The sequence below is a fragment of the Bubalus kerabau genome, chromosome 15, assembly GCF_029407905.1.
Source record: "Bubalus kerabau isolate K-KA32 ecotype Philippines breed swamp buffalo chromosome 15, PCC_UOA_SB_1v2, whole genome shotgun sequence".
NCBI classification, from domain to species: Eukaryota; Metazoa; Chordata; class Mammalia; order Artiodactyla; family Bovidae; genus Bubalus; species Bubalus kerabau.
This window is the reverse complement of record NC_073638.1, coordinates 9,413,801-9,434,248: the sequence shown is the minus strand read 5'-3', so window position 1 is coordinate 9,434,248 and position 20,448 is coordinate 9,413,801. Positions and strand designations below refer to the sequence as shown.

Sequence of the window (20,448 nt, the reverse complement as noted above, 5' to 3'; positions counted from 1 at the left end):
ATAGAAGAGCTCAGATAAATATTTAAAATCAAGCTATAGCGATAGGTAACAAATGAATTTATGTAAAGACCTGTCGTTTTAAATATTTTTGTTGTTGCTTACCTTTGCATACTTAGTTGCTTAGTTGTGTCTACCTCTTTGTGATCCTTTAGACTGTAACCCACCAGTCTTTTCTGTCCGTGGGATTTTTCAGGCAACAATCCCGGAGTAGGTTGCCATTTTTCTCCTCTAGAGGATCTTTGTGACTCAGGGATCAAACCCATATCTCCTGCCTCTCCTGCATTACAAGCAGATTCTTTACCCACTGAGTTATCAGGAAAGTCCTGCTTACCTTTAATTGCCTGTAAAAAATTAATAGCACTGTATGAATACTGGACAGAAAAGATTTAAATACATAATCCAATGATTATGCTCTAGTTTTATCACTAATGTTTTAATTTCCTAGTTCATATGTTTTTCACACTTAGTAATTGAGATAGAATTCTGAAGTCTACTATGAAACGAATCACCAGTCCAGGTTCGATGCACGATACTTGATGCTTGGGGCTGGTGCACTGGGATGACCCAGAGGGATGGTACGGGGAGGGAGGAGGGAGGAGGGTTCAGGATGGGGAACACGTGTATACCTGTGGCGGAATCATTTTGATGTATGGCAGAACCAATACAATATTGTAAAGTTAAAAAATAAAATAAAAAAAAAAGTATCACAATATTCAGGAAACTTAAAATATGGGACTAGATTAGATATTTTAAAATGTATCCTTTATCATATTGACATTTTAATCTTTATTCATAAATATTGCCAAAATTCTAGTTCTACTAATTCTAACCCATTTCTTGAATATTATATGCATTCAGTATTTTTATTATGTCTCTAACTTGACCTACTAAGTAACGAAAAAACAATGCTAGTAGTTGCAAGGCTGAATTGGTGGCAATGTCATTCTGGTTTAATAGACTACAGTTTTATTAAATAATGTAAGTTCAGTTGTCCCAGGGTCATTTGATTAGGAAATATTTAATGAAAGCATTAATATTTACTCCTACCCAACCTCCAGCTGGAATTTCATGGTGTGAGATCACCAGGTTAATTGAGTTTTATCACAAAATCTCTAGATCACTTTAGAAATAACTGTAATGCACATTCCCTAAGGTCTTATCTATGAGAAGTAGGAAAACAGAGGGAAAATTATTAACATATACCTAGATTCTGCTCACCCCTTCAGCCTAGGTATTATTAAAAATTTGAGCAACTGATGAAAATTTCTCTGGAAAGAAATTAAAGTCACTTTTCTTTCCAAACCCTGGACAGGAATATGGAGTAAAGACAGCCAAGTCTTGCTTTGCTGCTGCTAAGTTGCTTCAGTTGTATCCGCTTCTGTGCGACCCCATAGACGGCCTCCCACCAGGCTCCCCCGTCCCTGGGATTCTCCAGGCAAAAACACTGGAGTGGGTTGCCATTTCCTTCTCCAATGCATGAAAGTGAAAAGTGAAAGTGAAGTCGCTCAATCGTGTCCGACTCTTAGCTACCTCATGGACTGCAGCCTACCAGGCTCCTGCGTCCATGGGGTTTTCCAGGCAAGAGTACTGGAGTGGGGTGCCATTGCCTTCTCCAAAGTCTTGCTTTAGCCAATAGAAACACAAGAATATATAGGCATTGAATTTTCTGTAGATCTATGGTTTCCATCAGTAGCAAAAATCTGTTTTTTTAGAAACTTACTCATGGGAATACACCTGTGAGGATAATAGAAGCCTAATTCTTCCCCTTGAATTTTCACTCTTTTAGTTCTCCAGAGTAAAATAAGTATTAAAATGTAGGATTTATAGTTTAACTTTGTAACCCAATCAAATTTGGAAGGAGTAAACCCAATATTCAATTATGTTCACCAGATGGGAATATAGATTGGAGCAGCCACTATGAAACACTAACTTGAAAAGATACATACAACCCTTCTGTTTACTAAAGCATTATTTACAGTAGCCAAGATATGGAAACTACTTAAGTACCCATCAAGAGATGAATGGATGAAGAAGATGTGATATATACTTCAAAACAAGATAACCAACCAAATAGACTCATAGAAAAGGACATTTGTGGTTACCAAAAATGGCGGGTTGGGGGAGGAGAAATCGAATAAAGATGATCACAATGTACAAACTTCTGGTTATAAAATTAAGCACTAAGGATAAAATATACTTCCAAGGTGGGCTACTGGTAAAGAAAATGCCTGCCAGTGTAGGAGACAGAAGAGATGTGGGTTTGATCCCTGTGTTGGGAAGATCCCCTTGAGGAGGTCATGGCAACCCACTCTAGTATTCTTGCCTGGAGAATTCCATGGACAGTGGAGCCTGGCAAGCCACAGTCCATAGGGTCAGAAAGAGTAGGACAGGACTGAAGTGACTTAACATGTGCAAATATTAAAAATGAAAGTTGTTAGGAGAGTAAATCCTAAGAGTTCTCATCACAAGGAGAAGTTTGTTTTTTTTTTTTTTTTCTATTTATTTGATATTGTATGTATATGGGATGATGGGTATCCTCTAAACCTATTATGGTGATCATTCATGATATAAGTCAAAGCATTGTTTTGTACACCTGAAATTTATACAGTGCACTGTCAATTATATCTCAATAAAACTGGAAAACAATATGCTCACTGGAGAATAGTACAGGGTGTTAACTAAAGTGCAGTTATATATAGTTATAATTTATCAAGTTCTTACTATGAGCCAGATGAAGTAGTTCTAAAGTTCTAAGTGCTTTATATGAATCGATTTATTTAGTCTCTACCACAACATATGAGGGAAGTCTTATTTTTATTCCCATTCTAATGACAATGAAATTAGGGCACAGACCTATTCATGTCTTGTCCAAAGCCTTAGAGCTGCTATGAGGTACACTCCAGATTAAATGAGTCCATCTTACTTTGGAGCATATATTACAGATCAGTTTACTGACAGATTCAAAATTCTCAATCAATAAAATGAATGGCGAAGATAGAGGAGGCAGATGTACACATCACAGCCAGGAAAAGACATTTTGTTCCAGGAACTCAATCATGATGTCAGTAATATATGATTATAAGATGCTGACAAGTTTTCTATCTTGGTTTTTATGTATTTTAAGGATAACTTGGTTTGTTTAACATTCCTCTACTAATGCTTTACCCAAGTATGTGTGCCTGATTAGTCACTCAGTTGTGTCCGACACTTTGGGGCCCTTTGGACTGTAGCCCTCCAGGCTCCTCATTCTATGGGATTCTCCAGGCAAGAATACTGGAGAGGGTTGCCATGACCTCCCCCAGGGGATCTTCCTGACCCAGGGATCAAACCCACATCCCCAGCATCTCCTGTATTGCAGGCAGATTCTTTACTCACTGAACCATAGAGGAAACCTTTACCCAAGTGTAACACTTTCCCAATATTCTGAGATTGTAAATTCCATGAAATCAGGAACCACTTGTGATTTACTTGTAGCTGTATCCCTAGTTCCTAACACATAGTCAATGAAGAAATGTCAAACAAGTCAATGAATGCTGAATGAGGAAATAGTGAATTTGGAAGAAATGATGATTGAGTCTACTAAAAGCAAGCAAGGAGTTATGTGTGGAAGGAATCCAGTCCAGACACCATCAAATTGTCACTTAGCATGTATATTTATTTCACTAAGCCTCTTTGAAATCCCAGGCTCAGAATTTAGACCCAACCTGGACTTCCCTGATGGCTCAGACAATAAAGCGTCTGCCTACAATGTGGGAGACCCGGGTTCAATCCCTGGGTTGGGAAGATCTCCTGGAGAAGAAAAGGACAACCCACTCCAGTGTTCTTGCCTGGAAAATCCCATGGACAGAGGAGCCCGGTAGGCTATAGTCCATGGGGTCACAAAGAGTCATACATGACTGAGCGACTTCACTCACTATTTTCTAGTTCTTAAATAATAGCTATTGAAGTGATAAGTAAAGATAGATTCTGAACCCTGAGTAGTGGTTACCATATGAACTCTCTTGGGAGATGCCTTTTAGAATAGACATCAGTCAATTTTTAGAAGCTGATGCAGAACCAAAAAGGGAGAGTGAGTAAAGACATAGAAGTAGGTGTTAGAATGGGAGTAGGAAAATAGTGGAATATCAAAGACTTGAATCTGGATCCAAGTAATTGAGACTAGAGTAAAGGTGGAATTCATCTGGGAGGGAGTCCATGTTCATGAAAAATAGCTTTTAAGGGCTAGTTTAAATGGAGATATATATATATCAGTCACTCAGTCGTGTCCAACTCTTTGTGACCCCATGAATTGCAGCACGCCAGGCCTCCCTGTTCATCATCAACTCCCGGAGTTTACTGAGACTCATGTCCATTGAGTCAGCGATGCCATCCAGACATCTCATCTTCTGTCGTCCCCTTCTCCTCCTGCCCCCAATCCCTCCTAGCATCAGAGTCTTAAGCAGCATATACCTATGTTTAGGTTGAAGAGACAAATAAGAACTAGGAAAGGAAATAAGCAGTAGTCAATGAAATAGCAATAAAAACAGAGATTGTAATATCCTAGAATCACATGAACAAAATGTTTAAAGGAAAAAGGAATGGTAACCTGCTGAAAACTGATGATAGGTCTAGTAGAGTGACCTGCTCTTTGTTAACTTGAAAGAGAGCTATTTTTGTGGAGTGGTATAAGCAAGGCTACTTGAAATAGGCTCAAGGGTAGAGGGGAGAAGAGGAATTGAACATGATGACTATCCATAACTTTTTTCAAGAAGTCTTGCTATAAAGGAAAATTAGTGGAAGAAATGGTAGGTCAAGGTGGCCTCATTAAGGTTAGAAGAATCTCTGTACAGTTATGGGAATAATTTAACGGGGAGACAACAATTGGTGCTGATGGAGAGATAGAGGGGATTTTATACAGTGATTTCCTTCAGCAGTCAAGATAGGATGTAATAGAATTCAGTGCACACAACTGTTCTTTAATAGATACACATACTGTTTATATATAACATATCAGTGGATGCAAAATAGAGTGTATGCGTGCACATACAGTCAGTAGGAGCATGTGAGGGACACTTTCTTCTGATTGCTTCTACTTTCTCAGTGAAATTTATTATTGTTTCTCCATCAATCAGTAGTGTGCAACTCTTTGTGACCTCATGCACTGCAGCACACGAGGCTTCCCTGTTCTTCACTGTCTCCCAGAATTTGCTCAATTCATGTCCATTAAGTCAATGATGCCATCCAATCATCTCATCCTCTGTCATCCTCTTCTCCTTCTGTGCTCAACCTTTCCCAGCATCAGGGTCTTTTCCAGTAAGTCGGCTCTTCGCATTAAGTGGCCAAAGTATTGGAGCTTCAGCTTCAGCATCTGTCCTTCCAATGAATATTCAGGGTTGATTTCCTATAGGATTAACTGGTTTGTTCTTGTAGCCTAATGGACTCTCAAGAGTCTTCTCCAATGCCACAATTTGAAATCATCACTTCTTTGGTGCTCAACTTTCTTTATGGTCCAACTCTCACATCCATACATGACTACTGGAAAAACCATATCTTTGACTAGATGGACTATTGTTGGCAAATTGATGTCTCTGCTTCTTAATATGCTGTCTAGGTTTGTCATAGATTTTTCTTTCAAGGAGCAAACATCTTTTAATTTCATGGCTGCAGTCACTGTCCATAGTGATTTTGGAGCCCAAGAAAGTAAAGTCTGACACTGTTTCCATTGTTTCTCCATCTATTTGCCATGAAGTGATGGGACTGGATCCATAATATTCCTTTTTTGAATGTTGAATTTTAAGCCAGCTCTTTCACCTTCATCAAGAAGCTCTTTAGTTCCTCTTCAGTTTCTGCCATAAGGGTGGTGTCATCTGCGTATCTGAGGTTGTTGAAATTTCTCCTGGCAATCTTGATTCCAGCTTGTGCTTCATGCAGCCTGGAATTTTGCATGATGTATTCTTCATATAAGTTAGCTAGCTAACTGCATATCTAGCTCTCTACCTGCCTTAAAACCTGAATTATTGAGCTTTCACCTCAAGCACATGCATGCGTTTTCCTGCATTCTTACCATCTTCTTATACCACAGACCAACCTCAATTTCTTACTTTCCCTTCCTTACCTCTGATTCAGTCAGTAATTTTATTGACTTTACTCCCATACAGATGATCACCTAAGTTCTCACTAATATTTGTCTCTTTTACAGTTTTAGGCTTTTGAGTAGCCTTTTTTCCCTTTTAGCTTGATCCAAATGGCCCTTCTTTTTAAAATGTGTATTGTTCTCCAGACATTTCATCATTGGCCCTTTGTTTACTTATCCAGACTTATCTCTTTTCTCATCTGTGTTACTCTCATCCTAAGCTCCAGACTATTATAATCTACTAAATTTGTGCCATCTGCCTTTCTTTTCCAGGTCTTCATGTACTCTCTCCCTTTTGTACAGAGTATCTTTTTTTCCCTACACAGAGTTTTGCTGAAATAATCACTAATGCATTTCCAGGACTCACTTGGATAGAATTCCATCTGAAAATCATATTCTGATGTCCCTAAGTAGTGTTGCTGAGTCGTGTCCAACTCTTTGCGACCCCATGAATCGCAGCACGCCAGGCCTCCCTGTCCATCACCAACTCCTGGAGTTCATTGAGACTCATGTCCATGGAGTCAGCGATGCCATCCAGCCATCTCATCCTCTGTCGTCCCCTTCTCCTCCTGCCCCCAATCCCTCCCAGCATCAGAGTCTTTTCCAATGAGTTAACTCTTCACATGAGGTGGCCAAAGTACTGGAGTTTCAGCTTTAGCATCATTCCTTCCAAAGAAATCCCAGGGCTGATCGCTTTCAGAATGGACTGGTTGGATCTCCTTGCAGTCCAAGGGACTCTCAAGAGTCTTCTCCAACACCACAGTTCAAAAGCATCAATTCTTCAGCACTCAGCCTTCTTTAGAGTCCAACTTCACATCCATACATGACCACAGGAAAAACCATAGCCTTCACTAGATGAACCTTTGTTGGCAAAGTAATGTCTTTGCTTTTCAATATGCTATCTAGGTTGGTCATAACTTTCCTTCCAAGGAGTAAGCATCTTTTAATTTCATGGCTGCAGTCATCATCTGCAGTGATTTTGGAGCCCCCAAAAATAAAGTCTGCCACTGTTTCCACTGTTTCCCCATCTATTTCCCATGAAGTGATGGGGCCAGATGCCATGATCTTTGTTTTCTGAATGTTGAGCTTTAAGCCAACTTTCACTCTCCACTTTCACCTTCATCAAGAGGCTTTTTAGTTCCTCTTCACTTTCTGCCATAAGGGTGGTGTCATCTGCATGTCTGAGGTTATTGATATTTCTTGTGTCAATCTTGATTCCAGCTTGTGCTTCTTCCAGCCCAGCGTTTCTCATGATGTACTCTGCATAAAAGTTAAATAAACAGGGTGACAATATACAGCCTTGACATACTCCTTTTCCTATTTGGAGCCAGTCTGTTGTTCCATGTCCAGTTCTAACTGTTGCTTCCTGACCTGCATACAAATTTCTCAAGAGGCAGGTCAGGTGGTCTGGTATTCCCATCTCTTTCAGAATTTTCCACAGTTGATTGTGATCCACACAGTCAAAAGCTTTGGCATAGTCAATAAAGCAGAAATAGATGTTTTTCTGGAATTCTCTTGCTTTTTCCATGATCCAGCGGATGTTGGCAATTTGATCTCTGGTTCCTCTGCCTTTTCTAAAACCAGCTTGAACATCAGGAAATTCACAATTCACATATTGCTGAATCCTGGCTTAGAGAATTTTAAGCATTACTTCACTAGCATATGAGATGAGTGCAATTGTGTGGTAGTTTGAGCATTCTTTGGCATTGCCTTTCTTTGGGATTGGGATGAAAACTGACCTTTTCCAGTCCTGTGGCCACTGCTGAGTTTTCCAAATTTGCTGGCATATTGAGTGCAGCACTTTCACAGCATCATCTTTCAGGATTTGAAATAGCTCAACTGGAATTCTATCACCTCCACTAGCTTTGTTCGTAGTGATGCTTTCTAAGGCCCACTTGACTTCACATTCCAGGATGTCTGGCTCTAGGTCAGTGATCACACCATCGTGATTATCTGGGTCATGAAGATCTTTTTTGTACAGTTCTTCTGTGAATTCTTAGGTTGAGTGAAAGGATTCTGCAGCTATGGATTAAAGTCCATAGATTCTTGAATTTACTTTTTCCTCACAGTGAATTAAAGTTGCACACACAGTTATCTTTATTTTCCACTATATAATTTGCTTCTTGAAGTCCGATGCAATACAATTTTCCCTCAGAATCCATGGGAGATTGTTCGGACCCTTGAGGATACCAAGATCTGAGAATGCTTAAGTCTCTTGTATAAAATGGATTAGTATTTGTGTATAACCCACACACATCCTCTTGAACCCTTTAAAACAACTCTGCTGCTGCTATTAAGTTGCTTCAGTCGTGTTCGACTCTGTTTGACCCCATAGATGGTAGCCCACTAGGCTCCCCCGTCCCTGGGATTCTCCAGGCAAGAACACTGAAGTGGGTTGCCATTTCCTTCTCCAATGCATGAAAGTGAAAAGTGAAAGTGAAGTTGCTCAGTCATGTCTGACCCTTAGCGACTCCGTGGACTGCAGCCTATTGTATAATAACTACTACAATGTAAATAGTTGTTGTTGTGCAGAAAATTCAAGTTTTGTTTTTTGGAACCCCTGGAAGTTTTTTTCCTTGAATATTTTCAATTTGTTGCTGATTGAATCTGGGGATATAAAAGGCCAACAGTATTTGTTCACTCTTGTAACTCATAGCATTTATCCCCTACCAAGTTCTCATTACATGTTTTTTGAATACATGATTGAATGAATAAATTGTTAGATTTCTAGTAGCAGCTTTGGATTTACTTTAATTGATGAAAAAGTAATTTTCACTGCAACAGATGCAACTGATTACATAACAAATGAAGTCCTGCTGTGAAGCACAACAGCCAAATCCTAATTTGGCTCATCTCTATTTACATGGAGTGTCATAAGCCAATTACTGTACCACTTGGACAGTATGCATTTTATATGTGTGTGTGTATATATATATATATATATATATATATACACACATACACATATATATGTATATATTTTTTATAGTCATGATAATGATCCTGGCTTGTTTGAACTTCATTATGACCTTTCTACTTTTCCATTAATTATCTTTATCTACTTTTAAGAACTATAAACCACTTTCTCATACTCCATTTTAATTTTTAACACTTGCATGGTATATTTCTTTTTTTCTTTTTATATATGAACAAGGTAGACAGCTAAAGCACAAAGCAACAAGACTGCACAGAGAAATGAATAGGTTCAGAGACTTCAATTACAAACTACCTTAAAGGAAAACTCATTCTCTTTTCATTACCTTACACCTCTAGGTGCCAAAACTTGCATTTAATTTCAGGTTTTAAAGGAGATTTTATGTCTACCCATAATCTGTCCTCATACAGTTTGCTCAGGAGAGCTTAGCTATTTTCAGTTAAAATTGATCCACCTTTACCAGACTTATGGTTGAACACAAAGACTAAAAGACATCATTCTCTTGTAGACAACATATGCAGGGACACATACAGACTGAAAGTGAAGGGCTGGAAAAAGATTTTCCATGCGAATAGGGACCAAAAGAAAGCAGGAGTAGCAATACTCATATCAGATAAAATAGACTTTAAAACAAAGACTGTGAAAAGAGACAAAGATGGTCACTACATAATGATCAAAGGATCAATCCAAGAAGAAGATATAACAATTATAAATATATATGCACCCAACACGGGAGCACCGCAGTATGTAAGACAAATGCTAACAAGTATGAAAGAAGAAATTAACAATAACACAATAATAGTGGGAGACTTTAATACCCCACTCACACCTATGGATAGATCAACTAAACAGAAAATTAACAAGGAAACACAAACTTTAAATGATACAATAGACCAGTTAGACCTAATTGATATCTATAGGACATTTCATCCCAAAACAATGAATTTCACCTTCTTCTCAAGCGCACATGGAACCTTCTCCAGGATAGATCACATCCTGGGCCATAAAGCTAGCCTTGGTAAATTCAAAAAAATAGAAATCATTCCAAGCATCTTTTCTGACCACAATGCAGTAAGATTAGATCTCAATTACAGGAGAAAAACTATTAAAAAATCCAACATATGGAGGCTGAACAACACGCTGCTGAATAACCAACAAATCACAGAAGAAATCAAAAAAGAAATCAAAATTTGCATAGAAACGAATGAAAATGAAAACACAACAACCCAAAACCTGTGGGACACGGTAAAAGCAGTCCTAAGGGGAAAGTTCATAGCAATACAGGCACACCTCAAGAAACAAGAAAAAAGTCAAATAAATAACCTAACTCTACACCTAAAGCAACTAGAAAAGGAAGAAATGAAGAACCCCAGGGTTAGTAGAAGGAAAGAAATCTTAAAAATTAGAGCAGAAATAAATGCAAAAGAAACAAAAGAGACCATAGCAAAAATCAACAAAACCAAAAGCTGGTTCTTTGAAAGGATAAATAAAATTGACAAACCATTAGCCAGACTCATCAAGAAACAAAGGGAGAAAAATCAAATCAATAAAATTAGAAATGAAAATGGAGAGATCACAACAGACAACACAGAAATACAAAGGATCATAAGAGACTACTATCAACAATTATATGCCAATAAAATGGACAACGAGGAAGAAATGGACAAATTCTTAGAAAAGTACAACTTTCCAAAACTCGATCAGGAAGAAATAGAAAATCTTAACAGACCCATCACAAGCACGGAAATTGAAACTGTAATAAAAAATCTTCCAGCAAACAAAAGCCCAGGTCCAGACGGCTTCACAGCTGAATTCTACCAAAAATTTAGAGAAGAGCTAACACCTATCCTGCTCAAACTCTTCCAGAAAATTGCAGAGGATGGTAAACTTCCAAACTCATTCTATGAGGCCACCATCACCCTAATACCAAAACCTGACAAAGATCCCACAAAAAAAGAAAACTACAGGCCAATATCACTGATGAACATAGATGCAAAAATCCTTAACAAAATTCTAGCAATCAGAATCCAACAACATATTAAAAAGATCATACACCATGACCAAGTGGGCTTTATCCCAGGGATGCAAGGATTCTTCAATATCCGCAAATCAATCAATGTAATACACCACATTAACAAATTGAAAAATAAAAACCATATGATTATCTCAATAGATGCAGAGAAAGCCTTTGACAAAATTCAACATCCATTTATGATCAAAATTCTCCAGAAAGCAGGAATAGAAGGAACATACCTCAACATAATCAAAGCTATATATGACAAACCCACAGCAAACATTATCCTCAATGGTGAAAAATTGAAAGCATTTCCTCTAAAGTCAGGAACAAGACAAGGGTGCCCACTTTCACCATTACTATTCAACATAGTTTTGGAAGTTTTGGCCACAGCAATCAGAGCAGAAAAAGAAATAAAAGGAATCCAAATTGGAAAAGAAGAAGTAAAGCTCTCACTGTTTGCAGATGACATGATCCTCTACATAGAAAACCCTAAAGACTCCACCAGAAAATTACTAGAACTAATCAATGACTATAGTAAAGTTGCAGGATATAAAATCAACACACAGAAATCCCTTGCATTCCTATACACTAATAATGAGAAAACAGAAAGAGAAATTAAGGAAACAATTCCATTCACCATTGCAACGGAAAGAATAAAATACTTAGGAATATATCTACCTAAAGAGTCTAAAGACCTATATATAGAAAACTATAAAACACTGGTGAAAGAAATCAAAGAGGACACTAACGGATGGAGAAATATACCATGTTCATGGATTGGAAGAATCAATGTAGTGAAAATGAGTATACTACCCAAAGCAATCTATAGATTCAATGCAATCCCTATCAAGCTACCAACAGCATTCTTCACAGAGCTAGAACAAATAATTTCACAATTTGTATGGAAAAACAAAAAACCTCGAATAGCCAAAGCGATCTTGAGAAAGAAGAATGGAACTGGAGGAATCAACCTACCTGACTTCAGGCTCTACTACAAAGCCACAGTTATCAAGACAGTATGGTACTGGCACAAAGACAGAAATATAGATCAATGGAACAAAATAGAAAGCCCAGAGATAAATCCACGCACATATGGACACCTTATCTTTGACAAAGGAGGCAAGAATATACAATGGATTAAAGACAATCTCTTTAACAAGTGGTGCTGGGAACTCTGGTCAACCACTTGTAAAAGAATGAAACTAGAACACTTTCTAAAACCATACACAAAAATAAACTCAAAATGGATTAAAGATCTAAACGTAAGACCAGAAACTATAAAACTCCTAGAGGAGAACATAGGCAAAACACTCTCTGACATACATCACAGCAGGATCCTCTAAGACCCACCTCCCAGAATATTGGAAATAAAAGCAAAAATAAACAAATGGGACCTAATTAACCTTAAAAGCTTCTGCACATCAAAGGAAACTATTAGCAAGGTGAAAAGACAGCCTTCAGAATGGGAGAAGATAATAGCAAATGAAGCAACTGACAAACAACTAATCTCGAGAATATACAAGCAACTCCTACAGCTCAACTCCAGAAAAATAAATGACCCAATCAAAAAATGGGCCAAAGAACTAAATGGACATTTCTCCAAAGAAGACATACAGATGGCTAACAAACACATGAAAAGATGCTCAACATCACTCATTATCAGAGAAATGCAAATCAAAACCACTATGAGGTACCATTTCACACCAGTCAGAATGGCTGCAATCCAAAAGTCTACAAGTAATAAATGCTGGAGAGGGTGTGGAGAAAAGGGAACCCTCTTACACTGTTGGTGGGAATGCAAACTAGTACAGCCACTATGGAGAACAGTGTGGAGATTCCTTAAAAAACTGGAAATAGACATGCCTTATGATCCAGCAATCCCACTGCTGGGCATACACACTGAGAAAACCAGAAGGGAAAGAGACACGAGTACCCCAATGTTCATCGCGGCACTGTTTATAATAGCCAGGACATGGAAGCAACCTAGATGTCCATCAGCAGATGAATGGATAAGAAAGCTGTGGTACATATACACAATGGAGTATTATTCAGCCATTAAAAAGAATACATTTGAATCAGTTCTAATGAGGTGGATGAAACTGGAGCCTATTATACAGAGTGAAGTAAGCCAGAAAGAAAAACACCAATACAGTGTACTAACGCATATATATGGAATTTAGAAAGATGGTAACAATAACCCTGTGTACGAGATAGCAAAAGAGACACTGATGTATAGAACAGTCTTATGGACTCTGTGGGAGAGGGAGAGGGTGGGAAGATTTGGGAGAATGGCATTGAAACATGTAAAATATCATGTATGAAATGAGTTGCCGCCAGGTTCGATGCACGATACTGGATGCTTGGGGCTGGTACACTGGGACGACCCAGAGGGATGGAATGGGGAGGGAGGAGGGAGGAGGGTTCAGGATGGGGAACACATGTAAACCTGTGGTGGATTCATTTTGATATTTGGCAAATCTAATACAGTTATGTAAAGTTTAAAAATAAAATAAAATTAATTAAAAAAAAAAAAAATAAAAGACATCATTCTGTTAACAGCTCTTGATGAGATTGGACTACAGCTATTGTGTTCATTTTAAAGGGTGGAGTACATCTAAAAATACACCTTTTTGAGTTTCAGAGAAATCATATTTACTATTTCACAGAAGAGAAAATGTTAAATTTAATTTGATGCTTAACACTTAAAGTGTTACTTTCCAATCACAGTAATGCTTCATGCATTCCAAATTATCTCTATAAGACAGGATAATGATTCTAAATAATCTGAATTGTAAGAGTTTGCTCACAAATATAAAATTTTATCCAAAATAAATTATCATCCATTAAGTTGAAATGTCAAATACCCTGAACAAAAATGTCTGACTCATATAAGTATTTCCACGGTCAACAGATTATTGAATACAATCAATATTAGACATAGAAAAAATCCAATTCCTGATTTTTTTTTATAATTCAACATAATTAGTTTGTGTTTTTAAACATTTGATCTACATATGAAACTGACTTCCCTGTGGTCACGAGTTAGTACAGTCTACTTCAGACACTATGCATATATTTTCTAAGGAAAAGTCTCAGAAATTAAATATGAGAAATGTTGATAATATCATGATATACATTATACATAACAGATCCTTAAAAAAAATCTATTTTTCTTTTTTTACATTCCATAGTGAATTTGACTACTTTTCAAGAACATGAAGCATAGCTTACAGGCTAGTCAAAATATATATACTTCAGTAGACATATTTTCTACCATATGGTAAATTTTAGGTGATGAAGATCCAATCTATATTTATGGAATGTAGTTGATAATGCTTTTTTCCTCAATTTTAAATAATAAAGAAGGAACTTATTTCATATGTGAGGATGGATATTTTAGATTAAAGCCAAATATTCCTGCCAAAGTAAATAAACAAATTTAAATTCGAATGGATTCCTTCCTTCCTTTTTTCTTTTTCTTTCCTCCTTTTCTTTCCTTTTATTTCATTCTTTTCATTCAACCCTAATGTCTCTTCTTTCTTTCTTTCTTGCAAGACACTAATGTTATAAATAGTAGAATTTTCAGAACGTACTCTAAAATCTGTCTGTAAAATTTTACTTTTTACAGCTCCCACTGTAGTTTCCATTTGATTTCATCTCTAGGGGAGATTTTCAGCAATGTCTTCAGAAGAAAAGTTTTATTAAAGTCTTCTAAGAATTCATTTTATTATTATCATTCTTTTACAGAATATTCTGGAGCTCTTCCTGGCCTCCCTACTTCATATGCTGCTTTGCAAAGAATTAAGAAGAGTTCCTCTTCATCCCTGTATGGTTCAAGGACTAGACCACGATACAGTAGCCCTTCATTAGGAACGCTGAGTGTTTCTTCACCGAGCTGGCGAGGGGCACCTCAACATTATTATTCCCCCATCAATCTTTATCATCCCTCAGATGCCTTCAAACAAGATGGTAAGTGTCCAGAGGAAAATTACACCTGTTGGAGTTAAGCAGCGAAAAAAGAATTTATTCAAGACTATTAAGATACAAGTTAAGCCTATTGTGATAGAGGAGAGAGGTTAAACTCAACTCTGAAACAGCAGTGAGTTTTTAAGATCTGGAAATGTGGAGGACATTAAGGAAGACTTTGGCCACTGTGACTAGGCTATCTGTGATAATCGTTGCTTCTTAAAGTTAACCTCTTACCATCCATAGAGACTGGGAAATAGGGAGTCTCTGTTTCTTGATGACTACATTAAACAAACAAACAAACCAAAAAATGGGTCCCAATTCCTTGAAAAAGACATTTTTAGGTTTTAAAACTGGTAAGAGACTGGGCAATGGTCTACATTTCACAGAAGCAAAGAAAGAATTTATAATTGTGGAATTTATGAAGTAAATTCTCTAAGAAAATGGAGGTTAGGGGACCATAGTCAGAAGGAAACCAGTCAAAGGTTTAGTGAAGCTGAGGAAAATGTTAGTATCTTGTTAGTGAAAGTGTTAGTTGCTCAGTCATGTCCAAGTCTTTGGGATCCCCTGGACTGTAGCCCACCAGGCTTATCTACCCATGGAATTCTCCAGACAGGAATATTAAAGTAGCCATTCCCTTCTCCAGGTCTCCTGCATTACAGGTAGTTTCTTTACCATCTGAGCCACCAGGGAAGCCCAAAGTCAGCTTGGTCATAAGTTAGAGCTATGTTCCATGCATCTTTCAGTTTTTTCCCCCATGTATTTAATTATACTTGTTTCCATTTCTGATTTAGAATTAGTTTCAGTACAGTCACTCAGTTGTGTCCAACTCTTTGTGACCCCATGGACTACAGCACGCCAGGCTTCCCTGTCCATCACCAACTCCTGGAGTTTACTCAAACTCATGTCCATGGAGTCGGTGATGCCATACAACCATCTCATCCTCTGTCATACCCTTCTCCTCCGGCCTTCAATTTTCCCAGCATCATGGTCTTTTCAAATGAGTCAGTCCTCCACATCAGGTGGCCAAAGTATTGGAGCTTAAGCTTCAGCATCAGTCCTTCCAATGAATATTCAGGACTGATTTCCTTTAGGAGTGGTCTGACTTCCTTGCAGTGCAAGGACTCTGGAGAGTCTTTTGCAAGACTACAGTTCAAAAGCATCAATTCTTCAGTGCTCAGCTTTCTTTATAGTCCAACTCTCATATCCATACATGACTACTGGAATATATTTATATTATATTGTAATATATATATAAATATTATATATACACATTTATATACTGAAAGCAAAAATATAACATTTGAAAGGACAATCTGACAATGAATATCAAAAGCATCAATACAGTCATATCCTTCTGTCTCATATTTTATTTCTAGAAATGTGCTTCACATGAGGAAGTAATAAGCAATGTACACAGAGATATAAGTATACACAGCATTATTTGTGAGTAGAAAATAATAAATAATTTAAATTTCCAACACAAGAGCGTTAAATAAAGGATGACTATGCAGCTATTAATATTATGGTTTGAACAACATTTTCTAAATGTTCTCTTTATTATTTTGGGGTATACCAACAACACATTACAAGGTTAGTTAACAGAGGGAAGCACTAGTATTTGATTATTACTAGCTTCTCTACCAGATTCTTTTGCATAGCTTATATCAGTAATACTCTCAACAAATATATGAAGTAGATGCTATTACCGTCTTCCTTGTAAGTGGAAACTCAGAAGACATATAAGCATCTTTGACAAGGTCACATTTCTAATAAGTAACCAATATAATTTTAAGTCTAATACACTTTGGGCTATATTTCAATTATGACTGATAAAGGGCTAAACATTCTGAGAAACACCTTGCAAGAACTGAACTACTTGGATGAATCCTAGGAATGTCAAACTAGGTTGTGATATTAAGCCCAGGTAAACAGACTCATGCCTTATGATTATGCCAGTTGTTGCCATGTACACTGTCATTTTATAGTGCTGTCATTTAAATTGAACTTAAGTGTGGTGTTAGTTCCTTAAAATGTTTTATTTTTCAGTGTACTTATAAGCTTTAAGCTTTCATAATATGTTCTGTGGGAGAAAATCAATAGGATTAGGAGATAAGTCACAGCTTCGATGAAAATATTTGCAAAAGGCACACCTGATAAATGACTGTTATTCAAAATGCACAAAGTACTTTTAAAAATCAACATAAGAACTCAACAAAATGAGTTAAAATGGCCAAAAAGACCTTAACAGACTTGTCATCAATGAAGATATGCAGATGGAAAATAATTATATGAAAAACTACACCACATCCTCTATCATCAAGGAAATGAAAATCAAAACAATGAGATACCATTACACACTTATTAGAATGGCTGGAATCCAGAACATGGAAAATACCAAATACTGTTGAGGATTTGGAGCAACAGGAATACATGCATCTTGCTAATGGGACTAGAAAAATGTACAGTCTCTGGAAGAGAGTTTGGCAGTTTCTTATAAAACTAAACATACTCATCACATGGGAGAGATGGATAAGCAGAATATAGAAGATTTTTAGGGCAATGAAAATACTCTGAATGTTATCATAGTGATGAATATATGTTCTTATACGTTTGTCCAAATCTACAGAATGTACAACACCAAGAGTGAACCCTAACATAAACTACAACTTCCACTGATTATTATGTGTAAATGTAGGTTCATCTTTGGTAAAAATGTAGCATTCTGGTGAGTGATATTGATAATGGGAGAGAGTATGCATGTTTGAAGATGATATAGGAGAAAACCTTCCTCTTAATTTTGCTGTAAACCTAAAACTGCTCTAAAATGAATTATTTTAAAAAATCCATTACTTTAATGTCATACTCCTCAGATAGAGATGTGTTGGAATTTGTGTTATTTAGGCAACATTGTTTATTTTATGGGATGATACCAAGATAGAATGTATTGACTGATCACTGTGGGATACTCTTGTGTCTGTTCCTTTACTCTTTTATTCCAAATATACTTCATGTGGCTTGCAGCGATATATAAAATACAGCTAGAAAATATGAATTAAAACACATGAAAGTAAGGAAAACATGAAACTTCAGGACATAAAATGGAGCTGGGTTTGAAACTAATTCAGAGTATCTACTGTAAATGTCTATAAATCTGTCATAGGTTAGTCCCATTTGGGGTAATTAGTTAAAGAAAAAGAAACTTTGGTCAGCTACATATTTCCCACTGGTTTAAGGACTAAAATGAAATAGATAGTAGAAATGCAGCTATTTCCGACACCAAGATTAGACAAATTTTCTTAAGGGCCCTCATTAACAGCTTACTGTTTGATGTAATGGTTAGTGACCCAGACAATATTCTTGATGTGTACATAACAATGAGTTTCATCTGCTCCAATAAAGATAGATGAAATTCAATTATCAATAGCAAAATGGGAAGTAATTATCTAACATTATGCTCTTTTAATCTTTAATGTGCATACAATCACTTGAGAACCTTGTTAAAATACACCCCCTTTCAATAGATCGGGAGTGAGGGCCATATAAGCTGCATTTATCAAAACCTTCCAGGTGATGCTTATGCAGCTGGTCTGCGGATCATGCTCAGAGTAGCAAGGCTCTAGGCTGCAAACTAGTTTGATATAATTTAAGTCTTCTGTTGCTCTTGTTTGATCTATATTTAGAGGATCAGAAAGAATGGATAGACTGAATATTTTCCAAGTAATCTTCCATAACTGTTTTCTCATCTGAGCGTTTGAAAGATCTTGGCTAGATGTGACTTTGAGTTTGTTCTCTCTGATAACAGCCTGACATATGGCTTTTGTCAGGTAATTCCCTTTAACCTTAATAGAGAGTAAAACTGGTGTTGACATGCTTTTGTGAAAAACAAGAAAACTAACAGAGCCTGAATAGAATGTCATTTCATTCCTGCTCAAGTGAAGCCCAAAAGTATCCCAGATAGGGTTAAGATTTTTCTGAGCAACATAAAAGTGTAGTTTGCAGAGCAATTTGGGGAAGCAATTCCACTTTGGTATATACCACCTGGAGTAACCCTCCCACACATGCACAAGAAAATATAAAAGTATACTCACTGCAATATAAGTTTAAAAACAAAAAATTGGAAACAACCCACATGTCCATCAGAAGGGAAATGGATAATACATAAATGGTGTTTTTCATTCATTGAAAAATTAAAACTGTTAGAGGCAAACATCTTTATACAACAAAATAGATATATTTCAAAATATAACATCTAGTGAACATAGAAATTTGCAGAATATCACATACAATGTCACTTATGTAAAAAAGTAAGAATCAAAGAAATATATTGAGTTGGCCAAAAAGTTTGTTCATGTTTTTCCAACTATCATATGGAAATTTTTAATATATGATGACCTGTAGTAAGTAGACTATAAAACTGATCACAGTGATTCCTACTTGCTGGTATTTATAATGTGATCCCTTTTCTTTCACTGCTGGATGAAGCTAGTAACCTTCTGGAGAATAGATTATGACTATATTTCTTCCAACACTGAGTTATAAAAGACTCTGACTTGCATCTGACTTCCGTTCCAAAGAAGAACGCTTAGTCAGGACCTGAGTAAACAAATCTTGACTGATTTTGGGATTGGCTGCCTAAAAAGAGTACTAACCTGTTGAGATAATCACAAGGTAACACAGGAAAATAAAATACATGAAACTTATAAAAAAAAAAAAAAAACACCTTAAAATCACAATATTGTAAGAAGAATGCCCTGTAGAAAATATAGAAGGATGATGAAGACATCAACAAAATAAAGTTTTATGTTTATTATCTCAAAGTCTCTGTTTGTAATGAAACCAGATGTGGTTTGACTTGTCCTCTGGATCTGTGCCTTTCACAAGGTAGGACGTCAGCCTCATCTCAAGGCTCAGATAGGTACAGATCCACTTGTTAGCTCACTTACCTCACATACTGTTCGCAAGATTCAATTGCTCAGGGTTTTTGGAGCAAGTGCCTAAAACTGCTCATCAGCTATTGGCCAAAGGCCATTCTCAGGGGGGGTTTCCATAAGGTAGCTCACAGCGTGGTAGCTGATTTCCCACAGCAGGAGCAGGTCAGAGCAAGAGAAGGCAAACAAGATGGCTACAGTAAAAGTATCACAGTGAGTCTCTGACTCTTGGTTGAGGTGAGGAAGTAGAGACAGGGAAATAAATAAAATTTGAGCTAGACTCAAGAAGGGGAGAAGAGAAACTGAGCGTGCCTAAAAAAGAGAATGTTGTTCATTTGAGCTGAGCAATCAGAGGAGTCCTCTAATTGTTCTTTCTGTTTCAACCTGATACTGTTATTTTGGATAATTATAGTGATCACTTCAAATTATTCCAGTGAAACGTTCCATAGACCAAAGGGCATTATCAAGTTTTTAAAAACTGAGTTGT

At 36.9% G+C, this 20,448-nt stretch overlaps 1 protein-coding gene across 1 annotated transcript in view; it reads left to right on the top strand.

The window, feature by feature from the left end:
* The first annotated feature begins 13,939 nt into the window (after positions 1 to 13,939).
* The window catches only part of CNTN5 (contactin 5), a 649,216-nt gene continuing 642,707 nt past the window's right edge, over positions 13,940 to 20,448 (top strand). Inside the window, exons 1-2 of the mRNA XM_055548167.1 lie at positions 13,940 to 13,967; positions 14,812 to 15,033. Of these exons, the coding sequence (XP_055404142.1) occupies positions 13,940 to 13,967; positions 14,812 to 15,033 (250 nt within the window). The remainder of the gene's footprint in view (positions 13,968 to 14,811; positions 15,034 to 20,448) is intronic.